The 24,673-nt window shown below is 39.0% G+C and overlaps 1 protein-coding gene across 1 annotated transcript in view; it reads right to left on the bottom strand.

Moving 5' to 3' along the window:
• The window catches only part of Tespa1 (thymocyte expressed, positive selection associated 1), a 39,109-nt gene that overhangs the window by 12,875 nt on the left and 1,561 nt on the right, over positions 1-24,673 (bottom strand). Inside the window, exons 2-3 of the mRNA XM_021175048.3 lie at positions 5,054-5,260; positions 4,087-4,129 (exon numbers count right to left, since the gene is read on the bottom strand). Of these exons, the coding sequence (XP_021030707.1) occupies positions 4,087-4,129; positions 5,054-5,216 (206 nt within the window). The 5' untranslated portion in view covers positions 5,217-5,260. The remainder of the gene's footprint in view (positions 1-4,086; positions 4,130-5,053; positions 5,261-24,673) is intronic.

Below are 24,673 nucleotides of genomic sequence, written 5' to 3'. Positions count from 1 at the left end.
TGCCTGCCTTTCAACTGTTACCTATTACATAAGTAGCAGCTTGTGTTCTCATGTTAACTACGTTACCCAAAAACCTGTTTACAGGACTAAAGGAAGCCTGTCCCCAGATGGTTTTTGACTGGTTAATAAAGTTACTGGCAGTCAATAGGGAGGACAGGGAGACAGAGGTGGGACTTTTAGGATTCCCAGGAAGGGACTGAGGAAGGAGGAAGAGGGGATTCTGTCATGATGAGGACGTGGGTGATGGAGCACACAGAAGGAACAGGAGGGAAAGACAGCTGAAGTGTAGGTACAAGGGGAAAGTGGGCTGCCCAGCAGGGTCCAGGGCAGCAAAGGTGAAATATAGATTTAGTAAATAATAACTCAGGAATACCAGAGGGGAGTGTGTGTTAGTCATGTGGAGTTAAAAAGTGGCTCAGCAGCTGCCTAGGACATATTAAAAATAAGAATACAGGTATGTGTCTTTCATTTGTGAATCCAAAACACTTGGGTGGGTGTAGAGGAGGCATGCACACTTGCCAGGAACATAAAACAGATTAAATATCTACCACTACACACATGAGGCTAGAGTAGAATTTTCTACATATGATGTCACTCTAGCATTTAAAAGTTTCATATTTTGGAAGATTTTGGATTAGAGCAGCAATTTCTTCAGTGTATTTACTATCATCAGAATTACAATTAAAACAATATTATTTCACTTTTACACTCAATAGAAATGTCTGTATATATTCAGCAAAAGAAAACTAGTCAAAATAAGCCAGAGAAAAAGCCAAAGAATCTCTAATTATTTGAAAGTGAAAAAAATGTTATAAGTGTGTAAATTAATACTGCACAATAAAAAAAAGGTTGATGGATTTACAAAAATGCATAGATGAACATTATAAATAATATAAAGCCAAAGAGAACAGTTCAGAAAATACCATAACTTGTGTATGATGTTATGTCAAGATATTGATTATCTTGCAAGGCAGAAGAATGAATGGAAAATGACCAAAATTTTAAAAAGGCTTTTAAAATGCTGGTAATGTTCTGTGAAAATTCATTCAACAGTATTAACTCATACTAATTTATTTTTTCAGTAAAAATATTATACTTAATATGCTTTAAAGTAAAGTTAAAATGCTGTTGATTTATATGCTACATTTCAATAAGATTTACATTAAAATGACTGGTTAAAATTCTAATTTCTGCAAAAACAAATTTCATTATTACTACCTAAATATAATATACTCACCCTATAGTTATCAGGTTGTAATCTGGAAGGTATTTTATTGGCTGTTTTTGAGAATCAGCTTGGATTGAGCCTTTGAACACTGGACTTTATAGTCAGTATGTGAGCTCTACCTACATGTTACCTGATAATTAACCTTAGAGGACCGTACGTAGCTTGTTGTTAACTGAAACATCCACATACAGAGCATGAATATAGTGCAAAGATATAAAGGATAATAAAAAAAGAAAATTGGAAATGCTTTCAATGCATAATAATTGCCCTTCAAGAGCAAAAGTAAGAAAATTTGCAGGCTTCTTTATAGCATATTTAAAAAGTTAAATACTGAAATTCTTTTAAAACATAGAAAAATGGAACTGTGTGCTACCCTCCTCATCTCCATTGTAGCCTGCCTTCACCAGACCTGCTACACTAGGAGCATCCAGGTCAGACCCTTCCTGCTGCTCCCAATTCCCTGCTGGCCATGTCGCCTGGGGTATGCCCAGCTTTTCTAAGACATGCATGACCCACTGAATTCCATTGCCCAGCACAAGTTTGCTCACTGTAGGCCTGCTGCACCAGGAACATCCAGGTTAGGCAAGCCTTCCCGATATCTCCTACATCAAGAACATTAACTTGCTGAAGAAAGAAATTGAAGAAGATATCAGAAGATGGAAAGATTTCCCATGATCATGGATCAGTAGTAAGATTAACATAGTAAAAAATGACCATCCTGCCAAAAGCAATCCACAGTTTCAATGCAATTCCCATCAAAATTCCAACACAATTCTTTACAGACCTTGAAAGAGTAATTCTAAACTTTATATGGAAAAACAAAAACCCAGGATAGCTAAAACAATCTTGTACAATAAAAGAACTTCAGGAGATATCACTATCCCTGATTTTAAGCTATACTACAGAGCAATAGTAATAAAAGTCACATGGTATTGGAATAAAAACAGGCAGGTTGATCCATGGAATGGAACTGAAGACTCAGAAATAAACCTGTGTACCTTGATAATTGACAAAGAGCAATGGGAAAAAGAAAGCATCTTTAACAAATGGTGCTGGTCTCCATGTAGAAGAATACAAGTAGACTCATATCTATCACCCTGCATAAAACTCAAGTCAAAGTAGATCAAATGCCTCAACATAAAACCAGACACAGTACCTCTAACAGAAGAGAAAGTGGAAAACTGACTTAAACACATTGGCACAGGAGACAAATTCTTGAACAGAACACCTATAGCAAGGCACTAAGACCAACAATTAATAAATAGTACATCATAAAACTGAAAATCTTTTGCATGATTAAGGGCACCATCAATAGGATAGAATACACACACACACACACACACACACAAGAACACACACTCAAGAACAACAACAACACACACAAATAGGACAGAACAGCAGCCTACAGAATAAGAAAAGATCTTCACCAACCCTACATCCAATAGAGGACTGATACGCAAAATATATAAAGAACTCAAGGAATTAGACACCAACAAACTAAATAACCCAAATAAAAAATGGGGTACAGAGATAAACAGAGAATTCTCAACAGAAGAATTTCTAATGGTCCAAAAGCACTTAAAGAAATGCTCAGCGTCCTTAGTCATCATGGAACTGCAACTCAAAATGACTCAGTTTCCATCTTACACCTTTCAGAATGGTGAAGAACAAAAACTCAAGGGACAGCACACACTGGCAAGGATGTGGAGCAAGACATCATGAAATTTGCAGGCTAAAGGATAGAACTTAATAACATTATCATGAGTGAGGTAATGTAGACCTAGAAAGACATGTGTACTCACTTATAAGTGAACGTTAGCCATAAAGTGCAGGATAACCATGCTACAATCATCAAACTCAAGGAAACTTGGTAATAAGGAGGGCCCAAGGGAGGGGGTGTGAAACTCATTCTGAAGAAATGGGTCTAGTGTAGCACCAGGACTTTTCATCATGGTTTCTCATCAAACCCTGCAAACCATCGTCACCTTCCACCACTGGAAGGCTGTCTTTTACATTCAATGAACTGTGTCTAAGATTAGGGTAAGAAATGCCACACCTTTTTTAAACAACTGGAAAAAACACAAAATAAGTACTTCTTGGCACTGCCATTCAAGGCAGACTAAAATAAACAGCCCTGGATTATTCAGTACTATTTATTTCCTGCCAAATAAGCAAGTGTGGGTTTATTTATGTCAGTTAATTGATGAGTTTAGATTAAAGGTTATATAAGCCTGGAGACGTTCCTGGATGGAAAATAAGGAGTAGGCAGAAGTTGTACATCTTAGAAGTCACTCTTACAAGAAGACTCAGACATAACTAGGTCACAGAAGCTACCCTGTGTCCAAGGAGACTGAGTCTAAAATGGTACAGGCTGGTGGAATTTCAGGAGAGCCTTATATTTTAAAGCACTTTAGAGAAAACAAGCAATATACTTTAAAGCCTCTGAACTCCTCATGGTTTTGTAGCCCCTGAGTCCCTGTTGTGCTCTGTTCCTGAGGAGGAATGATCTACCTCCATCTATTCTTTTTTTTTTTTTTTTTTTGACATATCATATAAAACTGTAGTATGGGGAAAGCCAATGGGAGGGACCTACCACTCATGCCTGTGATTCTAAGTAGATGCAGAGTTCCATTTTCTCTTAGCTCTAGCCCAAATCTTTCCTGGATTCTCAACTTTCCTACTGAACATCATCTCAGCCTCAAGTTTCATTTGTCCAACAGCTTGGACTACCAACTGACCCAAGTACCAAATCTCTTCATCATGTCTGTACAGCAAACCTTCCTTGCTTCTGAGTTCATAGGGACCATGTCCATCATCACAGCCATCGGCCAGCCACATCTTTGCTTTTGAGCACTTACCCACAGCCCTGCAGCCAGTCCTCGATCTTATTGATTGGATTCCCTAGAAAAAGCAGACATTGGATGACTGTGGGAACCAAAAAAAACTACACCTCCCTATTTAACTCAGGCATACTGCAAGTTGTCCTTACACAAGCCACAGCATGACCCTTTTACCCATGGTGGTTGTGTGTGTGTGTGTGTGTGTGTGTGTGTATATGTGTGCGCGCCTGCATGCATATAAAAGGAATGTACTCATATATAAAGATGTTGGACATGTCTCCTTTTTTTTGTAGACTTCAGAAAGTTCCCAGTGTACAGACTACCATGCTTTCTACTTCCTTTTCTCAAAATTTGGGAAAAGGGATGGTTTCTTTCCCAAAAATAAACAGTGAGAAGAAAAAAAGGATAAAAGAAGAAAAGAAAAGGAAAGAAAAGGAAAGGAAAGAAAAGAAGAGAAAAGAAAAGAAAAGGAAGAAAAATCACAAAAGGGATGGCCCTGTGCTTTATTTTTCTAACAAATAAACAAGGATGGTTTTACTGTCTTTGTTTCAGACTACATCTCTGGTATTTCTCTTTGAACATCAGATGACATGGGCTTTTGGAAAAAGGACAACTACTTCATTGAGTCTGAAAAATCTTCAGAGAAATTTCTCAAAGGTCACTTGTGTCAAAGTTGCAACCTAAATCTGGGTATAAACTATTTGTAGTCTTGTTACACACACTTAATTCACAGACAAACCCTGTTCTGTTCCTTGACTCATACAGAAGGATATAAAGGTGTCCCTTTTTGTTTCCCAACCATATATGCCTATAGCTGCCTCATATAATTCATGTATCATATGATACTATATCTCTCCCTTACAATCATTGTAAAGAGTCATAATGAGACTTTGTAAGGTTCTACTCTAAGTAGAGGCTATAGCCATCCTGTGCAAATTTGTGCAAGATACAGTGGACATCTATGTAACATTCAGCATTTTCTTACCTTCCTGGAAAACATCATCTAGGCTGGAAGGCTCGGGATCCAGTGCATCCTGCAGAGCTGCTGCTGCTTCCTCTTCCAGGACCTGGGTTTGCCAGTTACGACTCTGTCGTAACCAGGCCCTTCGTTTCTCCCAGGATGTGGGGCTCAGTACCGATGCCTCCATTGTTCGAGCCCACTTTCAGGCCTTCCTATCAAACTGATACCCTCCTGAAAGTTGAAACATGGGGGAAAATATCTTTTACCATCTCTTCATATCAACTCCTCTAAAGGTGACTGTCTAACCGTCTGTCTGTGCAAAGAGCTTTTTCACTGCCTAGTCAGGAAAGAAATGATGCTTAGCCATTTGCTGCTTCAACCCATCCACCACTGAGAGACCAGCTCTTTTGAGTTCAGACTTCATCTTAGAGAACTTGACCTAAGGTTGAGTTCAAATTAACTAACAGACCAGTCAGTTTACCCTCCAACAAGACTTCTGTCTAGCACCAGTTTCCAGGTTATTCCCTAACAAATCTGCATCCCCAGGTTACAAGCCTGTCCCTGCCACTTCACTTCCTATAACCATCAATCAGGAAAAACTCAGTAGTTAAGTTTATGGTTTGGCTTCCAGCACCAGTCAATTATGTTAAAGGCCATAATGCTCCCCCTCTCACTCCCAATCAGAGGTGTGCCAGGAGAGATATCCCCCCCCCACGTTTTTAGATTTTTAAAATTGGATATTTTATTTATTTACATTTCAAATGTCATCTCCTTTCCCCGTTTCCCCTCAGGAAACCCTCTCCCCTCCTCATGTTCATCAAGCCACCCACTTACACTTCCTGGCCCTGGAATTCCCCTACACTGGGGCATTGAGCCTTCACAGGGCCAAGGGCCTTTCTTCCCATTGATGCCTGATAAGGCCATCCTCTGCTACTTATGCAGCTGGAGCCATGGGTCACTCCATGTGTACTATTTGGTTAGATAACCCTTCTTGTCTTTATAAATGCTTGCCTCAAACTAACCTTAGGGCTGCCCCCTCCCAATCTCTTGCATGTGGACCAAGCTCGAACTTGAATAAAGAGACCCTAATGCGATTGCATTGGAATCAACTCCTTGGTGGTCTTTTGGGGTTCACAAATGTTTCCTGGCACACCACCACCAAAAATAGGAATGCCTGAAAAAAATCTAAGTACCAGGTCAAGTATTTCAAGTCAGTAAGTCTAAAAGCTTTAAACATCACAGGAGTCACAGGCCACTGAGGAAATTTTTTGACTTAAAGTATCTCTACTTCTTGTGGTAGCTGAAATGTTCTATTAAAAAACACTTTTCTTAAGGCAGGTATGTTGGTCCATACCTGTAGCTCTAGCACTCAGAAGGCTCAGGCAGACCAATCTAAAGCCACAATTCAATAGAGACTATGTTTAAAAGAATTGTTTTCTTTACTCTTTGTAATTTTGCATCTCAGAATCTAGCATTGAAACTAAAATATTTGAGGAACTGGGGAGATACCTCAGTCAGTTACGTGCTTGGCACACAAGTATAAGGACCTGAGTTCAGATATCCAGCACCTACATATAAGCCAAGTAATTTTAGCTGTGGAGGCAGAGCTGGGAGAATCAATTTCTGAAGTTTGTTCATTGGCTAGACAACCTAGTCAGCTCAATTAGTTTAAGGTTCAGTGAGAAACCCTATCTCAAAAAATAGGGTGAAGAGAGATTCAGGAAGACATTACCATTGTCCTCTGCTCCCCCCTCCCCATTAATAAAAGAAAAGGAAAACAAAAATCTTTAAATTTCCACTTTATTTCATCTGCATGGAGATAGCTTTTTAAAAGTTTAGAATTGGCAAAGTTTAAGAAGGCCAAATTTCCACAAAAGGATGTGATCACACCTTTAGTGTCTAGCTTGTCTTGTCTTTTCTTTTCTTTCTTTTTTTTCTGGATTTGTTTGGTTTTCTAGGAAACACATGAGATTTTCCCCAGGAAAAGGAAAGGAAATAAAAGCTATAATAGAAACAAGACATGTAACTTACTGCCTCAATTAACCAGCAGATCACACCTTCCCACAGTCACTTTCTAATTTGTCAGTTTTCATATTGACTATGAGTTGCTTACTCAGCCTGTTAATGTAACTGTCACTCCACAAATTGCTAGTTAATTTGACACCTTTACACTCTTTCCCAAAATATATAATGCCTCTAGACACAGAATCTGAGGAGAATAGAGGGAAGAATCATTCAGCTCTCCAGATAGAGCTTGAAAAGCAGGAGCTAATGTGAACTCAGTCACACCTGCATCCCTCCACAGCGAGTTAGTAGATTTTCAAAAAGACTTTCAGATCTTGTGCTTCCATCCTCTGGAATGGCCATGCACAGATTCATCTTCAAAATTATATTTCAAACTATTAAAGTCAGAGAAAATAGAAGAGAAAAATATAAGAATTTCAAGAGATTTCACTTAAGACTCAAAGGTACTAAAGCAGCTTTTTTTTTTCTTTTTAATAAATGTTCTGGACACAAACTGTTCTTCTAGTGCAATAAAATTGTTTCAGTTGTTTTGTATTGCTGTATACTGAGAAAAGACAATCTGTAATTGTTTTTGACTAGTCTAGGTTCCTTCCCTTTGGGCCCAGTCCAGGATTTGCCTTCTAGAAAAGGCAGCTTTAGCATTGTAAGATGTTTTTGCACTCCTTTTTGCCTTTTAGGAAACAGTCAATCACTCAACTGAGCTCAGGACCAAGGGAAGCTAGAAAGAGGGTCAGCAGAGGAGGCTGCTGATTTGCTATCACTGGGTGATCCAGGATGAGGAGACTTGCTATCATTGGGTGGATGAGGGTGCCTCCAGAAAGAATTCAGGAAAATTCTCTGGAAAGCCTGAAATTAGAGTGTGTTTTCCTAGTCATGCCTTCTAAAATATTTAATAGACTATTTTCAGCCCAGAAAAGAAGATGCCAAAACTGACTTGCTCATTTCTTTAATTTCTTCACACAAATCACAGGGAATCCTTAATGCACAAGGACATTTTTGGTGATAGAAACACTTAAGAGGACAGGATGCTTCTGGTCTCCATCTGTGCCCCAGAGCTAAGGCTGTCACACAGCCCTCCACACCCAAATTCTGCCCAGGAGAGAGCTGGTCTCCCCAGGAGTGCTGACACACCTAAGATCGCAGGCTCACAGGACAACAGGAGAGACAAGCTCCAGTCAGAGACAGTAAGACCAACTAACACCAGAGATAACCACATGGCAAGAGGCAAGTGCAAAAACCTAAGCAACAGAAACCAAGGCTACTTGGCATTGTCAGAACCCAGTTCTCCCACCAGAGCCAGTCCTGGAAACTCCAACACACAGGAAAAGCAAGATTCAGATTTAAAAATCACATCTCATGATGATGATAGAGGACTTTAAGAAGGACATGAATAAATCCCTTAAAGAAATACAGGAGAATACAGGTAAACAGGTAGAAGCCCTTAAAGAGGAAACACAAAATCCCTTAAAGACTTCTAGGAAAACATAACTAAACAGGTAAACTGAACAAAACCATCCAGGATCTAAAAATGGAAATAGAAACAATAAAGAAATCACAAAGGGAGACTACCCTAGAGATGGAAAACCTAGGAAAAAGATCAGGAGTCATAGATGCAAGCATCACCAGCAGAATACAAGAGGTAGAAGAGAGGATCTCAGGTGCAGAAGATACCATAGAAAACACAAAGAGATGCAAAATGAAAAACTCCTAACCCAAAACATCCAGGAAATGCAGGACACAATGAGAAGATCAAACTTAAGGATAATAGGTATAGAAGAGAGTGAAGATTCCTAACTTAAAGGGCCAGTAAATATCTTCAACAAAATTATAGAAGAAAACTCCCCTAACCTACAGAAAGAGATGCCCATGAACATACAAGAAGCCTACAGAATTCCAAATAGACTGGACCAAAAAAGAAATTCCTCTTGTCGCATAATAATCAAAACATCAAATGAAATAAACTAAGAAAGAACATTAAAAGTAGTAAGGGAAAAATGTCAAGTAACATATAAAGGAGACCTATCAGAATTACACCAGACTTCTCACCAGAGGCTCTAAAAGCCAGAAGATCCTGGGCAGATGTCATACAGATCCTAAGAGAACAAAAATGCCAGCCCAGGCTTCTATACCCAGAAAAAATTTCAATACCGTAGATGTCAAGATATTACATGACAAAACCAAATATATGCAACACCTTTCTATAAATCCATCTGTACAAAGGACAATAGATGGAAAACTCCAATACAAGGAGAGAAACTACACCCTAGAAAAAGCAAGATAGTAATCTTCTTTCAAGAAACCTAAAAGAAGATAGTCACACAAACAATCCCATCTCTAACAACAAAAATAACAGGAAGCAACAATTACTTTTCCTTAATATCTCTTAACATCAATGGACTCAATTCCCTCCCAAAAATACACAGAATAACAGACTGGATACATAAACAGGACACAGCATTTTGCTGCATACAGGAAACACACCTGTATTTTGTAGTGACAAAGACAGATACTACCTCAGAGTAAAAGGCTGGAAAACAATTTTTTAAGCAAATGATCCCAAGAAATAAGCTGGAGTAGCCATTCTAATATCAAATAAAACCAACTGTCAACCAAAAGTTATCAAAAAAGACAAGGAAAGACATTTCATACTCATCAAAGAAAAAAATCTACCAAGATGAACTCTCAATTCTGACCATTTATGTTCCAAATGCAAGGGCAACAACATTCATAATAGAAACTTTACTAAAGCTCAAAACACACATTGCACCTCACACAATAATAGTGGGAGACTTCAACACCTCACTCTCATCAATGGACAGATCATGGAAACAGAAACTAAACAGAGACACAGTAAAACTAACAGAAGTTACAAACCAAATGGATTTAACAGTTATTTATAGAACATTTCATCCTAAAGCAAAATAATATATCTTCTTCTTAGGACCTTGTGGGAAGCCACATGTGCCATTGCAGGGTGGTGCTGGCTACTGTTGGCCACCACGGATACATAGGCAGTAAAGTTCTTTTTGCCATGATGAGGTTTTGAGAATTAACCAAAATTAACCAATCAGATGAGAGACAAGTTAACCAATCAGACGAGAGAGAAGTTAACCAATCAGATGAGAGAGAAGTTAACCAATCAGATGTAGGCATGCAAATGAGGTGGTAAGCATAACCCAAGCACAACCAATCCGGGTGTGAGACATGCCTCTCCTAGGCCTATATAAGCGGCACCAGTTCTGGGCTTGGGATCTCTTCGCCTCTGCAATCAAGCTCTCCCAATACACGTGTGCAGAAGGATCCTGTTGCAGCGTCGTTCTTGCTGGCCAGTCGGGTGCGCGCAAGAGCATCTCATGGTACCTTCTCCAAAATTGACCATATAATTGGTCACAAAACAAGCCTCAACAGATACAAAAAGATTGAAATAATCTCATGCATCCTATTAGATCATCACAGACTAAGGCTGGTCTTCAATGGCAACAAAAACAACAGAAAGCCCACATACACATAGAAGCTGAATAACACTCTACTCAATGATAACTTGGTCAAGGAAAAAAATAAAGAAATTAAAGACTTTTTAGAATTCAATTGAAATGAAGGTACAACATACCCAAACTCATGGGACACAATGAAAGCAGTGCTAAGAGGAAAACTCATAGTGCTGAATGTCTCCAAAAGGAAACTGGAGAGAGCTTACACTAGCAGCTTGAAAGCACACCTGAAAGCTCTAGAATAAAAAGAAGTAAATACATTCAAGATGACAGGAAATTATCAAACTCAGGGCTAAAATCAACCAAGTGGAAACAAAAAGAACTATTCAAAGAATCAACCAAACCAGGAGCTGGTTCTTTGAGAAAATCAACAAGATAGATAAACCCTTAGCCAGACTCACTAGAGGGCACAGGGATAGTATCCTAATTAACAAAATCAGAAATGAAAAGGGAGACATAACAACAGAATTTGAGGAAATCCAAAACATCATCAAATCCTACTACAAAAAGCTATACTCAACAAAATTGGAAAACCTGGATGAAATGGACAATTTCCTAGACAGATACCAGGTACCAAAGTTAAATCAGAATCAGATTAATGATCTAACCAGCCCCATATCCCCTAAAGAAATAGAAGCAGTCATTAATAGTCTCCCAACCAAAAAAAGCTCAGGACCAGATGGGTTTAGTGCAGAATTCTATCAGACCTTGAAAGAAGACCTAATTCCAGTTCTCCTCAAACTATTCCACAAAATAGAAACAGAAGGAACACTACCCAATTCGTTCTATGAAGCCACAATTACGCTCATATGTAAACCACACAAAGACCCAACAAAGAAATAGAACTTCAGACCAATTTCACTTGTGAATATCGATGCAAAAATACTCAACAAAATTCTCACAAACAGAATCCAAGAACACATCAAAATGACCATCTATCATGATCAAGTAGGATTCATCCCAGGGATGCAGCGATGGTTCAATATACAGAAATCCATCAACATAATTCACTATATAAAACAAACTCAAAGGGAAAAAATGATCATTTTATTAGATGCTGAGAAAGCATTTGACAAAATCCAACACCCTTTCATGATAAACGTTTTGGAAAGATCAGGAATTCAAGACCCATAACTAAACATAGTAAAAGCAATATACAGCAAAGCAGTAGCCATCATCAAACTAAGTGGAGAGAAACTTGAAGCAGTCCCATTATAATCAGAGACTAGACACCTATAGACTTCAATATAGAATCCTTCAATATAGGATTCGAAGTCCAGAGCAATTAGACAACAAAAGAAGGTCAAAGGGATACAAATTCCAAAGGAATAAGTCAAAATATAACTATTTACAGATATGGTAGTATACTTAAGCGACCCCAAAAATTCCACCAGAGCACTCCTAAACCTGATAAACAACTTCAGCACAGTGGCTGGATATAAAATAAAAAAGTAGCCTTCCTCCACTCAAAGGATAAACAAGCTGAGAAAGAAATTAGGGAAATGAAACCCTTTGCAATAGTCACAAGTAATATAAAACACCTTGGTGTTACTCTATCCAAGCAAATGGAAGATCTGTATGACAAAAACTTCAAGTCTCTGAAGACAGAAATCAGAGATTTCAGAAGATGGAAAGATCTCCCATGCTCATGGATTGGCAGGATTAATATAGTAAAATGGCCACCTTGGTGAAAGCAATCTGCAAATTCAATGCAATTCCCATCAAAATTCCAACTCAAGTCTTCATAGAGTTAAAAAGAGCAATTTGCAAATTCCTTTGGAATAGCAAAAGTCCCAGGATAGCGAAAACTATTTTCAACAATAAAAGGACTTCTAGGGGAATCACCATCCCTGACTTCAAGGTGAATTACAGAGCAATAGTGATAAAAACTGCATGGTATTGGTACAGAGACAGGCAAGTAGATCAATGGAATAGAATTGAAGACCCAGAAATGAACACCTATGATCACTTGATCTTTGACAAAGAAACTAAAACCACCCAGTGGAAAAAAGACCACATTTTCTTTTTTCTTTCTTTTTTTTTTGTGTTCAGCTTTTCATTTTTAATATTTGGTTAAACAAAATACATCTTCATAAACAAACCCAGCACAAGGCCAACACAAAAGGGAATAAAGCAAGAAAAACAAAGCCTAGGGCTGCCCCTTGCTGGGCGTCAGGGTCAGGCTGCCCCTTCCTTCACAGGAGTGGGGCTTTGCTCTGGGGCATTAACATGGGTCCCTGTTCCTAAGCACCAGAATTGGATATGAACAGAACCAGCCCTGAAATGCTTAAGCGTCTTTGTACATTCCACTAGCTCATGGACTCCACGCGTGTGTGACTCGTTTGCAGTGCCATTTGCACAGGCCCAAGCAGATCTGTAGGGAAGAGTCTCCTCTCCCCAAGAAATGGCTTACTATCACCGACAGTGCCAATGGACCCAAGGTCCTGCTTGTGACAATCAGCAAGGTCGGCTGTAACTTCTGGCTGGTAGTGATTGGAATGTCATTGTGCAGGGGCAGAGTTCCCCATGGTGCCAAGCAGATCTGGTGTAGAAAATGGTGCAGATGACCATGAGCACAGTGCAGTAGCCACCCGAGGCCTCTGCTATGTGAATAAAAAACGGCCTTGTTGGATTGAAGATACATGTGCAGAAAAAGTGCTGGTGTAAACATGCACTCCAGTCACAGTGGGGAGACAGCCCCCACTTCACCCCAACAAGCTTGCTCAGGATTAACATGCAAGCCCCAGGTAGCTCTGCTGCCAAGGGAGAAGAAGCAGACCAGTGGGGCAGCTCTCAGACCTGCAGAGACCATGGATCAGTAAGGGCTGGCCAGGTCACCTGCCTTGAAGGCCACCACAAACACATTGGTATGGGGGTATGGTACTTATTTCCCCTCATTTTCCAAAATTACAAGAGAAAAAAATGGTCTAGAACTATTTGAGGTGGGGTGAGCCAACCCTGTTTGTCAAAGAAACTACACAGACACCAAACCCAGAGGCTCTAGCTTGATGCATACAGCCAACCTGAGATTGCTGCCACAGCTCTGGAGCTCAGGACGTGCCTACCGAATACCGCATTTTCTACAAAGTCCTGATTCAACTAGTGGTCAGCATGTAGAAGAATGCAAATCAATCTATTCTTATCTCCTTGTACAAAGCTTGAGTCCAAGTGGATCCAGGACCTCCACATAAAACCAGATACACTGCAACTTATAGAGGAGAAAGTAGGGAAGAGCTTTGAAAACATGTGCGTAGGGGAAAACCTCTTGAACAGAACACCAATGGCTTATATCAACAATTGACAAATGGGTCCTCATAAAATTGCAAAGCTTCTGTGAGGCAAAAGACACTGTCAATAGGACAAAACAGCAACCAACATATTGGGAAAAGATCTGATAGAGGGCTAATATCCAATATATATAAAGAACTCAAGAAGTTAAACTCCAGAGAACCAAATAACCCTATTAAAAATGAGGTACAGAGGTAAACAATGAATTCTTAACTGAGGCATACCAAATGGCTGAGAAGTACCCAGAGAAATGCTCAACATTCTTAGTCATCAGGGAAATGCAAATCAAAACAACCATGAGATTCCACCTCAGAATGGCTAAGATCAAAATCTCAGGTGACAGCAGATGCTGGTGAGGATGTGGAGAAAGAAGAACACTTTTCTATTGTTGATGAGATTGCAAGCTGGTACAACCACTGTGGAAAGCAGTCTGGCAATTTCTCAGAAAGTTGGACATAATACTTCCTGAAGACCCAGCTATACCATACCTGGCATATACCCAAAAGCTGCTCCAACAAGCAGTTTTATTTATAATAGCCAGAAGCTGAAAAGAACCCAGATGTTCTTCAACAGAGGAATGATACAAAAAATGTGGTACATTTGCACAATGGACTACTACTCAGATATTAAAAACAATGAATTCATGAAATTCTTAGGCAAGTGGATGGAATTAGAAAATATCATCTTGAGTGAGGTAACCTAGTAATAAAAGAACACACATGGTATGCACTCACTGATAAGTGGATATTAGCCCAAAAGCTCGGAGTACCCAAGATACAATTCACAGACCACATGAAGCTCAAGAAAGGAAGACCAAAGTGTGAATACTTCAGTGCTTCTTAGAAGGGGGAACAAAATACTTAGGGGAGGAAATAAAGAGACAAAGTGTGGAGCAGCAACTGAAGGAAAGGCCATTCAGAGACTCCCCTACCTGGGGATCCATCCCATATACAGACACCTAACCCAGACACTATTGCGGATGCCAAGAAGTGCTTTCTGACAGGAGCCTGATATAGCTGTCTCCTGAGAAGCTCTGCTAGAGCCGGACAAATACAGAGGCAGCTGCTTGCAGCCAACCATTGAACTGAGCATAGGGTCCCCAATGGAGGAGTTAGAGAAAGGCTGAAGGAGCTGAAGGCGTTTGCAGCCCATAGGAAGAAAAACAGTATCAACCAACCAGACACCCCAGAACTCCTAGCAACTAAACCACCAACCAAAGAGTACACATGGAGGGACCCATGGCTCCAACTGTATTTGTAGCAGAGGATGGCCTTGTCAGACATTGATGGGAGGAGAGGCCCTTGGTCCTGGAAGTCCTGATGCCCCAGTGTAGGGGAATGCCACGGCGGAGAGGAGGGAGTGGGTGGGTAGAAAAGCACCTTCATAGAAGCAGGGGGAGGGAGGATGGAATAGGGGGTTTTGGGGGGGCAGGGGAAACCAGAAAAGGGAATAACATTCGAAATGTAAACAAATAAAATATCCAATAAAAATATTAAAAATTAGAAAAAATTAGAAAAAGAGAAAAAGTTAAAAGGATGGCAGTAAGGCAAGAAAAGCACGGGGAAAAGGAACAACTGGGAGGGGGAGACAGGAGGGAGAGGTGAGGTAGAGAGATTAGTGGAGAAGAGAGCAAGGGAATGAGAGAAGAAAATGAGGGAAGGAAAGCGGTAAGAAAAGGAAGGAGGTAGAGAGAGGAGGAAAATAAAGGACAGAAAGACAAGAGGGACACAACTAGAAAGGGACATAGGGCTGCCACACTAGGCTCTGATATCCTATTGTCTGTACCAAACACAACTGGACACACCTTATTTTCTTTACCTGGTATGACAGGCAAAGATTGTCAGTACCATCTTTGATAAGAGTATTTTATGTTCCTCACATCTTTGAAGCTCTCATTCAAATAAGTGAATTTCTTCTCCACCTCTCTTCAGCCCTGGCTTTTCTTACACATTTTTTTCTCTCTCTCTCTCTTTTCATCCTAAGTATTTGTTGCACTAGACCCATAAAGCCCTCAATCTGTTCTCAACCCATTTCCTCCAGAAAGCCAGATGTGGCTTCTACAGTTGGTGTTAACCCTGTCTGTGCGTGACTTCCCTGTTACACTTTTACTTTCCACTTTTATTAATTTATATTATGTTTTATTTACTCTTCTACTTGTAACATAAGCTCCAGGGTCAGATGTTTTTGTCTAGATTGTCCACTGCTGTGATTCTAATGTCTAAAACAGAATCAAACATGTTGTTGGCTAAACATGAGAGCCTAGTGCCTTAACAAGTTACCACAGACAAATTCAGCACGTAGCTTCAAGGTTCCCATAGGCTTTAACTATGTGTGAGGGACAGAAAGTTAGGGAACGGAGAGATGATAGTTCTAAACCCTGTTTCTGCAATTCAGAACAACATTTGCATGTGCCTGGCAATTCCTTTTTCTTATTTGTACATCCTTATTCAGACCAATTGCAACTACTTAAAGGAAAGTGTATACAGAAACAGAATGCTTAATGATTTAAAAGTTACAAAGGAAGACTCACAAAACTGGCTGTAGTTACAGGCAGCAGAAAGACACAAACTAAGAGGTCTAGCACACACTGCAAAGAACAGTAATTTTCTGGCAGTTTGGATAAGAATGAAATAATTTACTCACTTTAAAAGACAACTATGGTAGGGGCTTGGAAGGTGTCTTAATGTCTAAAGTGTTTGCTATGTACTCACAAGGACCTGAACTACATTCTCAGAACCAATATGAAAAAGCTGAGAGCTGTACTACATGCTTATAATCCCAACACTGTGACTGAATTTAGGATGATTTCTGGGTCTCACTGGTCAGGCAGTATAGTAAATTCCAGAGTAAATGTAAGATCCCATGTCAAGATTTATGATGGAGACTGATAGAGGAGAATGCCTGACCTTGACCTCTGGCTTCCATGTACATGTGCTCGTGTGCTTGTGTACACAAGCTCCTGCGCCCCCTGCCCCCATGATCTCAAGAGAGAAGATGCAAAGGAACTAATTTTTTAAATTTGGCTCTTGGTGTGGAAATTAAAATAAAAAGTATTTTTCCCCAATCTTTGTCATAGTTGGGTCATCATGAACTGTTCACAAAGCATTAAGTGGAACCACTGTAAAAATGGGTAGCAATATTGGGAAACAGAAATAAATAAAGGGTTTGGTTCATAGTAAAAGGATGAACACACTTCTGGGAGATAAGAAACTAAGTTCTGTTTCTGGAAATCTGAAGGAAGTGGCAAATGATATCAGATAAACACGCCAGCAGTGAGTATGTTGTAACAGCATGAGTATGTTGAGTATGTTGTAACACGCCAGCAGTGAGTATGTTGAGAAATGACAGATGGGTACAGAGATGGCAAGATACAGCTTTGGAGGTTTTTGGAGGGAGGCTAATAGAGAGATTGGGATAGAAATATTTTCTCTAAATGTTCCAGTAACAACAATGGTCATCAGACAAAAGTGTATTCCCACAATATGATGGAACCTGGTCAGAATGTCTGTACATAAGCTTGACAACCTGAATTCAATCACTGGAATCCAAGGTGGAAGAAGAAAACTGACTCTTGAAAGTTGCCCTCTGACCTCCTCCCAGCACACACCATACACATACACACAATGATCATGAAAATACTACTACTAAGTAAAAGCTAAAAAATAAGAATTGCCATTTGTATTCACATCATTTCTCTGATCAGTTTCTAGCAACCAGCATGTGTAATTCTGTCATATTCAAAAAGTATATAGCATGTTTGTGTTGATTGGACCACTCTTTGTAAGGTCTCTCTTGAGTCCCATGACAGGGCATGGTGTAATGCTTTTTAATGGAGATAATTTAGCAAATATTGTACCTGCTGAAGAGCAAGACTCACACTTGTGCTGGGAAATTTCCCTCAACTAGTATATATCATAGAAGAGGTACAGACCCACCTGGCTTTCTCCATGGCTTCAAATCTTCTGTGTGTATATTACCTACCTTGTAGTGAAGGGATGCTATGTGGGACCATCTTTCTGTGCTTTAGTTAATACACCATAAGGGTAACTCATCTGATTAAATTTTAAAGTTCAAACTAACAAATAATGCTATCTTTAGAAAATCATTTTCCATTCTAATTTTTCATTTCCTACTCAAAACTTTCTTTGAACTCTGACTGCTACTTTCCTTGATGCAAATTTATTATAACTTTGGCTGTATTATGTCCAATGTTGAGAGAGAAGGTGGCAACCTGTATATTTTTTCTTTTGTTTTTACCAATAATTTAAGAAAAATGCCACATAGTATCTACTTACTTCTTGTCTGAATTTCCCCAAAGCCTAGAAATTTCTCTAGAATTATTTTCTTGAATTATTTTCCATAACTTACCAGGAGGTCTGGTATTAACTACAACCAAATAGAGTAAGAGATGATGTTCTTTGTTCTGTGAAGAGTTTATAGAAGTAGGGATGAAGTTACATCTGTGGCTTAAGATCACAGAATTGTTTAAGAACTGTGCCTATCTTCTAATAAAATATTGTCAAATACCTGTAGCAGTAGTGAAGAAACAGTTGAGAAAGTGTCATTATTGCTGAATTGAGAACATGTCTACTTCCTACTACATTGCTAGTCCATCTTCTAGAAGATTCAGCTGCAGTTTCACAATACACTGACATGGTGAATCAAAGAATCAGGGACTAGAAATAACTGATTTGTGTAGAGCATCTAATATTTAGCCATAAATATGTCCTATAAAATACTTCACTTAATTCTAACCAACACCTTAGAGCTAATCATTAGCATCTGAAGCTCAGAGAGAATATCTTATTCAAGGATGTGTATTTACGTATTAAAAGGGCTTGGATTTAAGCTTGCATTGGTTTGACTTCTTGTTGTACAGTCTTTACACAAATACTAGAGTAATAAAATAGCCTATTGTCACCCAAGTATCTGCAGATATAGAGTCTTGGATGAAGGAAGGGAGTTGTAAGTTGTTAGCAATTCCTCTAGGCTCTGCCTACAATTCCTCTAGATTCTGCCTAACAGTTACCTAGTAACTTGTGTCTGCCTGCCAGGTCCGAGTCAGTAAGAAGACCGCTCTAGTTCTCTTTTTTTTTCTTTTCTTTTCTTTTCTTTTCTTTTCTTTTCTTTTCTTTTCTTTTCTTTTCTTTTCTTTTCTTTTCTTTTCTTTTCTTTTCCTTTCCTTTCTTTTCTTTTCTTTTCTTTTCTCTCTTCTCTTCTCTTCTCTTCTCTTCTCTTCTCTTCTCTTCTCTTCTCTTCTCTTCTCTTCTCTTTCTTTCTCTTTTTCTTCCTTCTCTTTCTTCCTTCTCTCTCTTTCTTCTCTCTCTTTCTTCTCTCTCTTTCTTCTCTCTCTCTCTCTCTCTCTCTCTCTCTCTCTCTCTCTCTCTCTCTCTCTCTCTCTCCCTCTCCCTCAAGCTTGAAGCCTCTCTTCCTCTCTCCTCCCTCTTTCTATCCTTCTCTGTCTCCCTTCCTTTCTCTGCCTCTACTCCTTTCCAGGTCTCCATTCTGCTCTTCACCTTCCTTCCAATAAACTTCTTTCTGTACTAGGCCTGCCATATGGCTTGATTGTTCAGGGGCACACCTTAGCAGATCCTCCCTCTCTCCACATCATGCTGCGATTCATAAAACACAACAAGATTATTTTAGTAAATTCTCTGCTTTATATACTGTTAAGCTGACTATTTTATAATCTGGTGGAGTAGAAAAAGCATAAACCTAACACATTTTGTACTGAGCTGTGTGATGATCACAGCAAAAAAAAGTATTGTTTTGTTTGTGTTACCAGCATAGTTTTCTTCTTGATTCCATCTTGGTGATCTGGAAGCAGACTAACCTTCCTCGGGCTTGCAGGTCAGTTTTCCAACAAGGTTCAATTTGGGATTACATGAAATTTCTTCATTGCTTCCAGATTGTAGAATTAGAATATTTTAGCAGTTATTGTAGAAAAGCACTGAATTAACAAAGTTAATAGTCACAGCCCTGGGGCCAGGCTCAGCATAGGCCTAGTTACTGAATTGCTAGATTTTTTTTTTTTTTTGAACAGTCTGGGAAATCTCGTGGAAAGGGCAGGGGCAGCTAGGGTAAATTGTGCTGCATTAAGAGGACTGGGAGCAATGATATCTACCACAATTTACTGTGGACATATCTTTTTTTCCCCAAGGGGGAGGTTTAATTTTTATTTAAAACTGGAAATAGTGGTTGATGCATTTCTCTGGGATGTGATATATTAACAATGTGCAAAGTGGGCTACTGCCTCTTCCGCACCCTTCCCCCTTCCTCCTTTTCCTCCTCTCTCTTCTCCTCTTCCTCCTCTTTTTTTTCCATGTATTGAAAATAGACCTGTTTTATATAATATATCCTGGTTACAGTTTCTCCCCCCTCTACTCCTCACAGTTCTTCCCCACCTATCTTAATATTTAAATATAACAAATGGGCCTACCACTGTGAAGCTGACAATACCTGTGCTTATATATGGTTCAGTGTAGGGATATTTTTAAACTCCCAGTAACATGGGCAATGTTTCCTTTTCTTTGCAGTTTTATTTAGAAACTCAGGGAAAGAAAAACATGTAGGCAGAGCTTGGGACTTGGAATCAGAGTATTCCTGTTTAAAAATAGTAGTTTATCCACTTAGAGTTTTTGGCAAAACTACTCAACCTCTCTGTATCTAAGTGTTTTCAATATGTAAACTGATAATTGCCACACATTGTGTGTTATTGAAGATTAAAATTAGGTATTATATAATAAATAATATGCAAGGTTGTTATTAATTTTCTCTCAATATAAGCTAGTCTCAAAAAAGGGAGACAAGGGAATGATCATTAGAATACACTAGAGTGCACCATATCAGGATGTTAAAGAGAGGTGCTCGTATTAGGCAGAGATCAACTGTGAGAAAAATAATCCCTTATTATTTTCTATTTATTTGTGTGTGTTATATTTATACATGCATGTACTCATATGTGCATCTATAGAGGCCAAAGGTCTATATTTGGTGTCTTCCTCTATCATTCTCTGAAATAGTCTCTCACTAAATTTGGGATATACTGATTTTGTAAGCTGGCTGGACAGTGAGTCCTTGGGGGTCTTTTATCTCCACTACTTCAGCATTAATAACAGATTGCACCACCACCTCTAGCTTTTACATGAGTACTGGTGATCTGATTCAGATCCTCATCTAGTTCTGTCCATTAAATCATTCTCTACTTCAATAGTGCCTATCCTTATACAATGTCCAGAGGGAACAGAGGGAAATCTAATCCTGGACACTCACTTTAGAGTAAAATTACTAGACAGAGATAAGAAGGGGTAAGGAAAGTTGAGGGAAGGAAGGAGAAAGGAGGCATGGAGTAAGAGAAGGAGGGAGGGAGAGAAGGGAAGATAGAACATAGGACTCACAAGTTTAAATCGCAAGTGTGTTCTCTCTTCCTTTTATCACACAGGGTTCTTCCTACCACTCTCAGGTTCTAGATCAGTCTTCAGTGCTTGGGACCTCCTTCTACCAACAGACCAGACAGGCCCCTCTTCTCTGTATGTTATTTATGCCCTAAGCAGTACCTGTGAATTGGGACTGAGAGTGAGATCAAGGGTAAAAAAAAAAAAACCAAAAAAACAAAAAAAACAAAAAAAGGAAATAGAGTTTCCATGATGTGGCCCAACAGAACTTCTGCATCCTTAGCCCCAGGCACAGTCTTACCAATTCAGAAGTCTGGGGAAATCCCAGAGCAGACAGCATTTCTCTGTGGAAAGGGCAAATTTAACTTCAAGCCAGATTGACCCTCTTCAAACTTATGTATCAAAAACCTACAATAGGCTGTTGCACTCCTTTTAGATCAATGGTAACCAGTGTGGCTCTAGGAACATTATTAAATAAAAACTTATTCTTGTGATGTTGGAGCACTCTGAGACATCTATGACCTAAGGGAGCACTTCAGTCTCTGGATTAGGGAAAAGGAAAAAAGGGTGTTATTTAGTAAACAGTAGAAACTACACAATGTAACTTCTTTGACTTTCTTTTTTCATTCCTTACAGCACTCCAGTCTTTGTTTCACAGGGTAGAAAAATGTTGTTACTTAGTAAATAAAAAAAAAGTTAGTATTATTTAGTAAATAATAGAAACTATGAAATGTAACATAGTAGACTCCATGCAGGAGGAGCTGCAGTGGGCAAATGAGCTTCCTGGAGATAGCCCACAATTTTGCACAGTTGCAATGGGTATACCTTGGATAGGCACAGCCCCAGAGGTTTCATCCCAGGATTGCTTCTTGCTACTGATGTGCCCTCTCATGTTTGTCATTCCTATATTCCTTGTATATTCAGCTTGGTGTGATTAGATGTGGGGAGACTCTTACTCCCTGTAGCCTGGTATGATTACTTGCTGGGTGATAGCCCACTCTATTGGGCAATTTTCCTGCAAATCAACATGAACTTGCATAGAACAATATTGTTTAGATAAATTAATGATTGTACAGAAATTCTGAAGATATTTAAATAGTTTTAGGAAGTTAGAGTAGTTGATAGAAAGTTTAAGGAGATGGTTTAAGTTGTTTGACAGAAACATATAATAAAGTTAGAATTAAGAGTGGAACATGCTCCCTCCCTTGTTGTATGGTGAAGGCTGCATAAGTTAAAAAAGGAGTAGAGTGAGTTTCATGCATTATAAGCACATACTCATACTTGGAAGAGAAAACTAGGCTTGGGACAAGTTAATGATCAAAGAAAACAGTCATTCTAGGCTATGTCTGAGTTCCTGCATCTTGTGATCTAGGGATGTGGCCAAATGTTTTGCTGTACACTAGGAAAAGAGCAAATAATTCTTAATATAAGATGATTGGCCATTTTAGCTGAAAAGACTTCAAAAAAAAAAAAAAGACGTAAGATGGGTGACGATCTGTTTCTTGGTAAATACAGATTGTCAGCTAAGCATAGGAAAAAGCTTGCTACTATAAATATGCTTGCTTAAATCTTATTAATCATGACAAAAATTATTGCTTTAGGGTTATGATAAATTTATAGAAAGAAAGTTAGATTGAAAATATTTAGTTAGGTATGAGTTTCAAAAGAAAAATACATAATCAATAATCCTGTTGTAAATTCCTTTTGTGTAATGATTTTAATCTATTTTGAAGAATATGTTTTTGTGGTGATTTTTTTTAGAGAATATGAATCTGTGGCTATGGTGTCATCTTTTTTTATATACAGAACTTTGACTTCATGGTATAAAAAGGCTAAAAGAAAAAATAAAGTTGTTGAAGTCAACTTGTTTTTGGTGTTTGCTCCATCCACCAAATATGTATATGTGTATACATGTATGTGTATATTTGTATATGTATATATATATGTAAAGTTGGTTGAAGCTTTGCTTTATCCATCTAGTGTGGGAATATGTGTGTGCATATATATATATATATATATATATATATATATATATATATACATGTTGTTGTTTTTCTTGCTTCATCCACTCAGTGCATGTGTGTGTGTGTGTGCATGCCTGTGTATGATTTACCTCTCCTTTCTTTTTTCTTTTTTTTACATCTTTTTTTATTAGATATTTTCTTCATTTACATTTCAAATGCTATCCTGAAAGCTCCCTATACCCTCCCCCCACCCTGCTCCTCTACCCACCTACTCCCACTTCTTGGTCCAGGTGTTCCCCTGTACTGGGGCATATAAAGTTTGCAAGACCAAGGGGCCTTTCTTCCCAAATGATGGTGGACTAGGCCATCCTCTGCTACATATGCAGCTAGAGACATGAGCTCTGGGGGGTACTGGTTAGTTCATATTGTTGTTCCACCTAGTTCCACCTATAGGGTTGCAGACCCCTTCAGCTCCTTGGGTACTTTCTCTAGCTCCTCCATTGTGGGCCCTGTGTTCCATCCTATAGATGACTGTGACCATCCACTTCTGTATTTGCCAGGCACTGGCATAGCCTCAGTCAAGATAGCTATATCAGGGTCCTTTCAGCAAAATCTTGCTGGCATATGCAATAGTGTCTGGGTTTGGTGGCTGATTATGGGATGGATCCCTGGGTGGGGTAGTCTCTGGATGGTCCATCCTTTCGTCTTAGCTCCAATCCTTTCTTTTTTCTAGTTGCTCGCTGCCATCAGCAGCAGCCCCTGTTGGTTGCTATCAAACCTGTTGCTATCAGCACCAGCCCCCAGTCACTGACTCTATACTTAGCTCTCCTCAGTTTACCCTGTGGTGTTGAAGTTTGCCTTCAACAGTAATGCCTTTGCCTTTCCTTTTTTTTAATGCCATTTTCCCACAAACAAATTTAGCTGAATATTAAAAGCAAATCATCTAAGTTCTTTTCCTGTCATTCCCTTTGAACATTCAGATATGAGGGAGATTTCTGGAAGGTTTATAAATGACCATGGGAGATATTAAAGTCATATATTTGCATCAAGTCATACTGTGTTGTTGGTGTGTGAGAGATGCCATTAAAAAAATCCCAGCAGACTAAAAGGTATCAGGAATAAGAAAATAGCTCACTCTGGCTAATTACACATAGCTTTATTTAGACTTGTTTAGAATAAGTGAAGAGATTTCTTGACTACCTAATGATCTCTGTGTATTGCTATCATTAACTCAATGTTTTGTTTTCATGGTCATGGAGTTACTTCATTCTTGTTCTCATTTCCCCCTTTTATTGCACAGTAGATACATATACTCTTCTCATCCCTCAGCTTATTTGACAGATTCTCTTCTCAGCCCAAATCTGTGTTTTGGCCATTCTCACTGGGCCTGGGTATGGGTTGAGCATAGGGCTGTGGCTTTTGGGTTAGTCACTTTCCTTGACCTCTAAGTAGAAATCAGGCAGCTATGAGTCTACACATAGA

This window comes from Mus caroli, unplaced genomic scaffold (genome assembly GCF_978045245.1).
Source record: "Mus caroli unplaced genomic scaffold, Mus_caroli_1 scaffold_9, whole genome shotgun sequence".
NCBI lineage: Eukaryota > Metazoa > Chordata > Mammalia > Rodentia > Muridae > Mus > Mus caroli.
The sequence above is the reverse complement of the archived record's forward strand: the minus strand, read 5'-3'. Positions and strand labels throughout refer to the sequence as shown.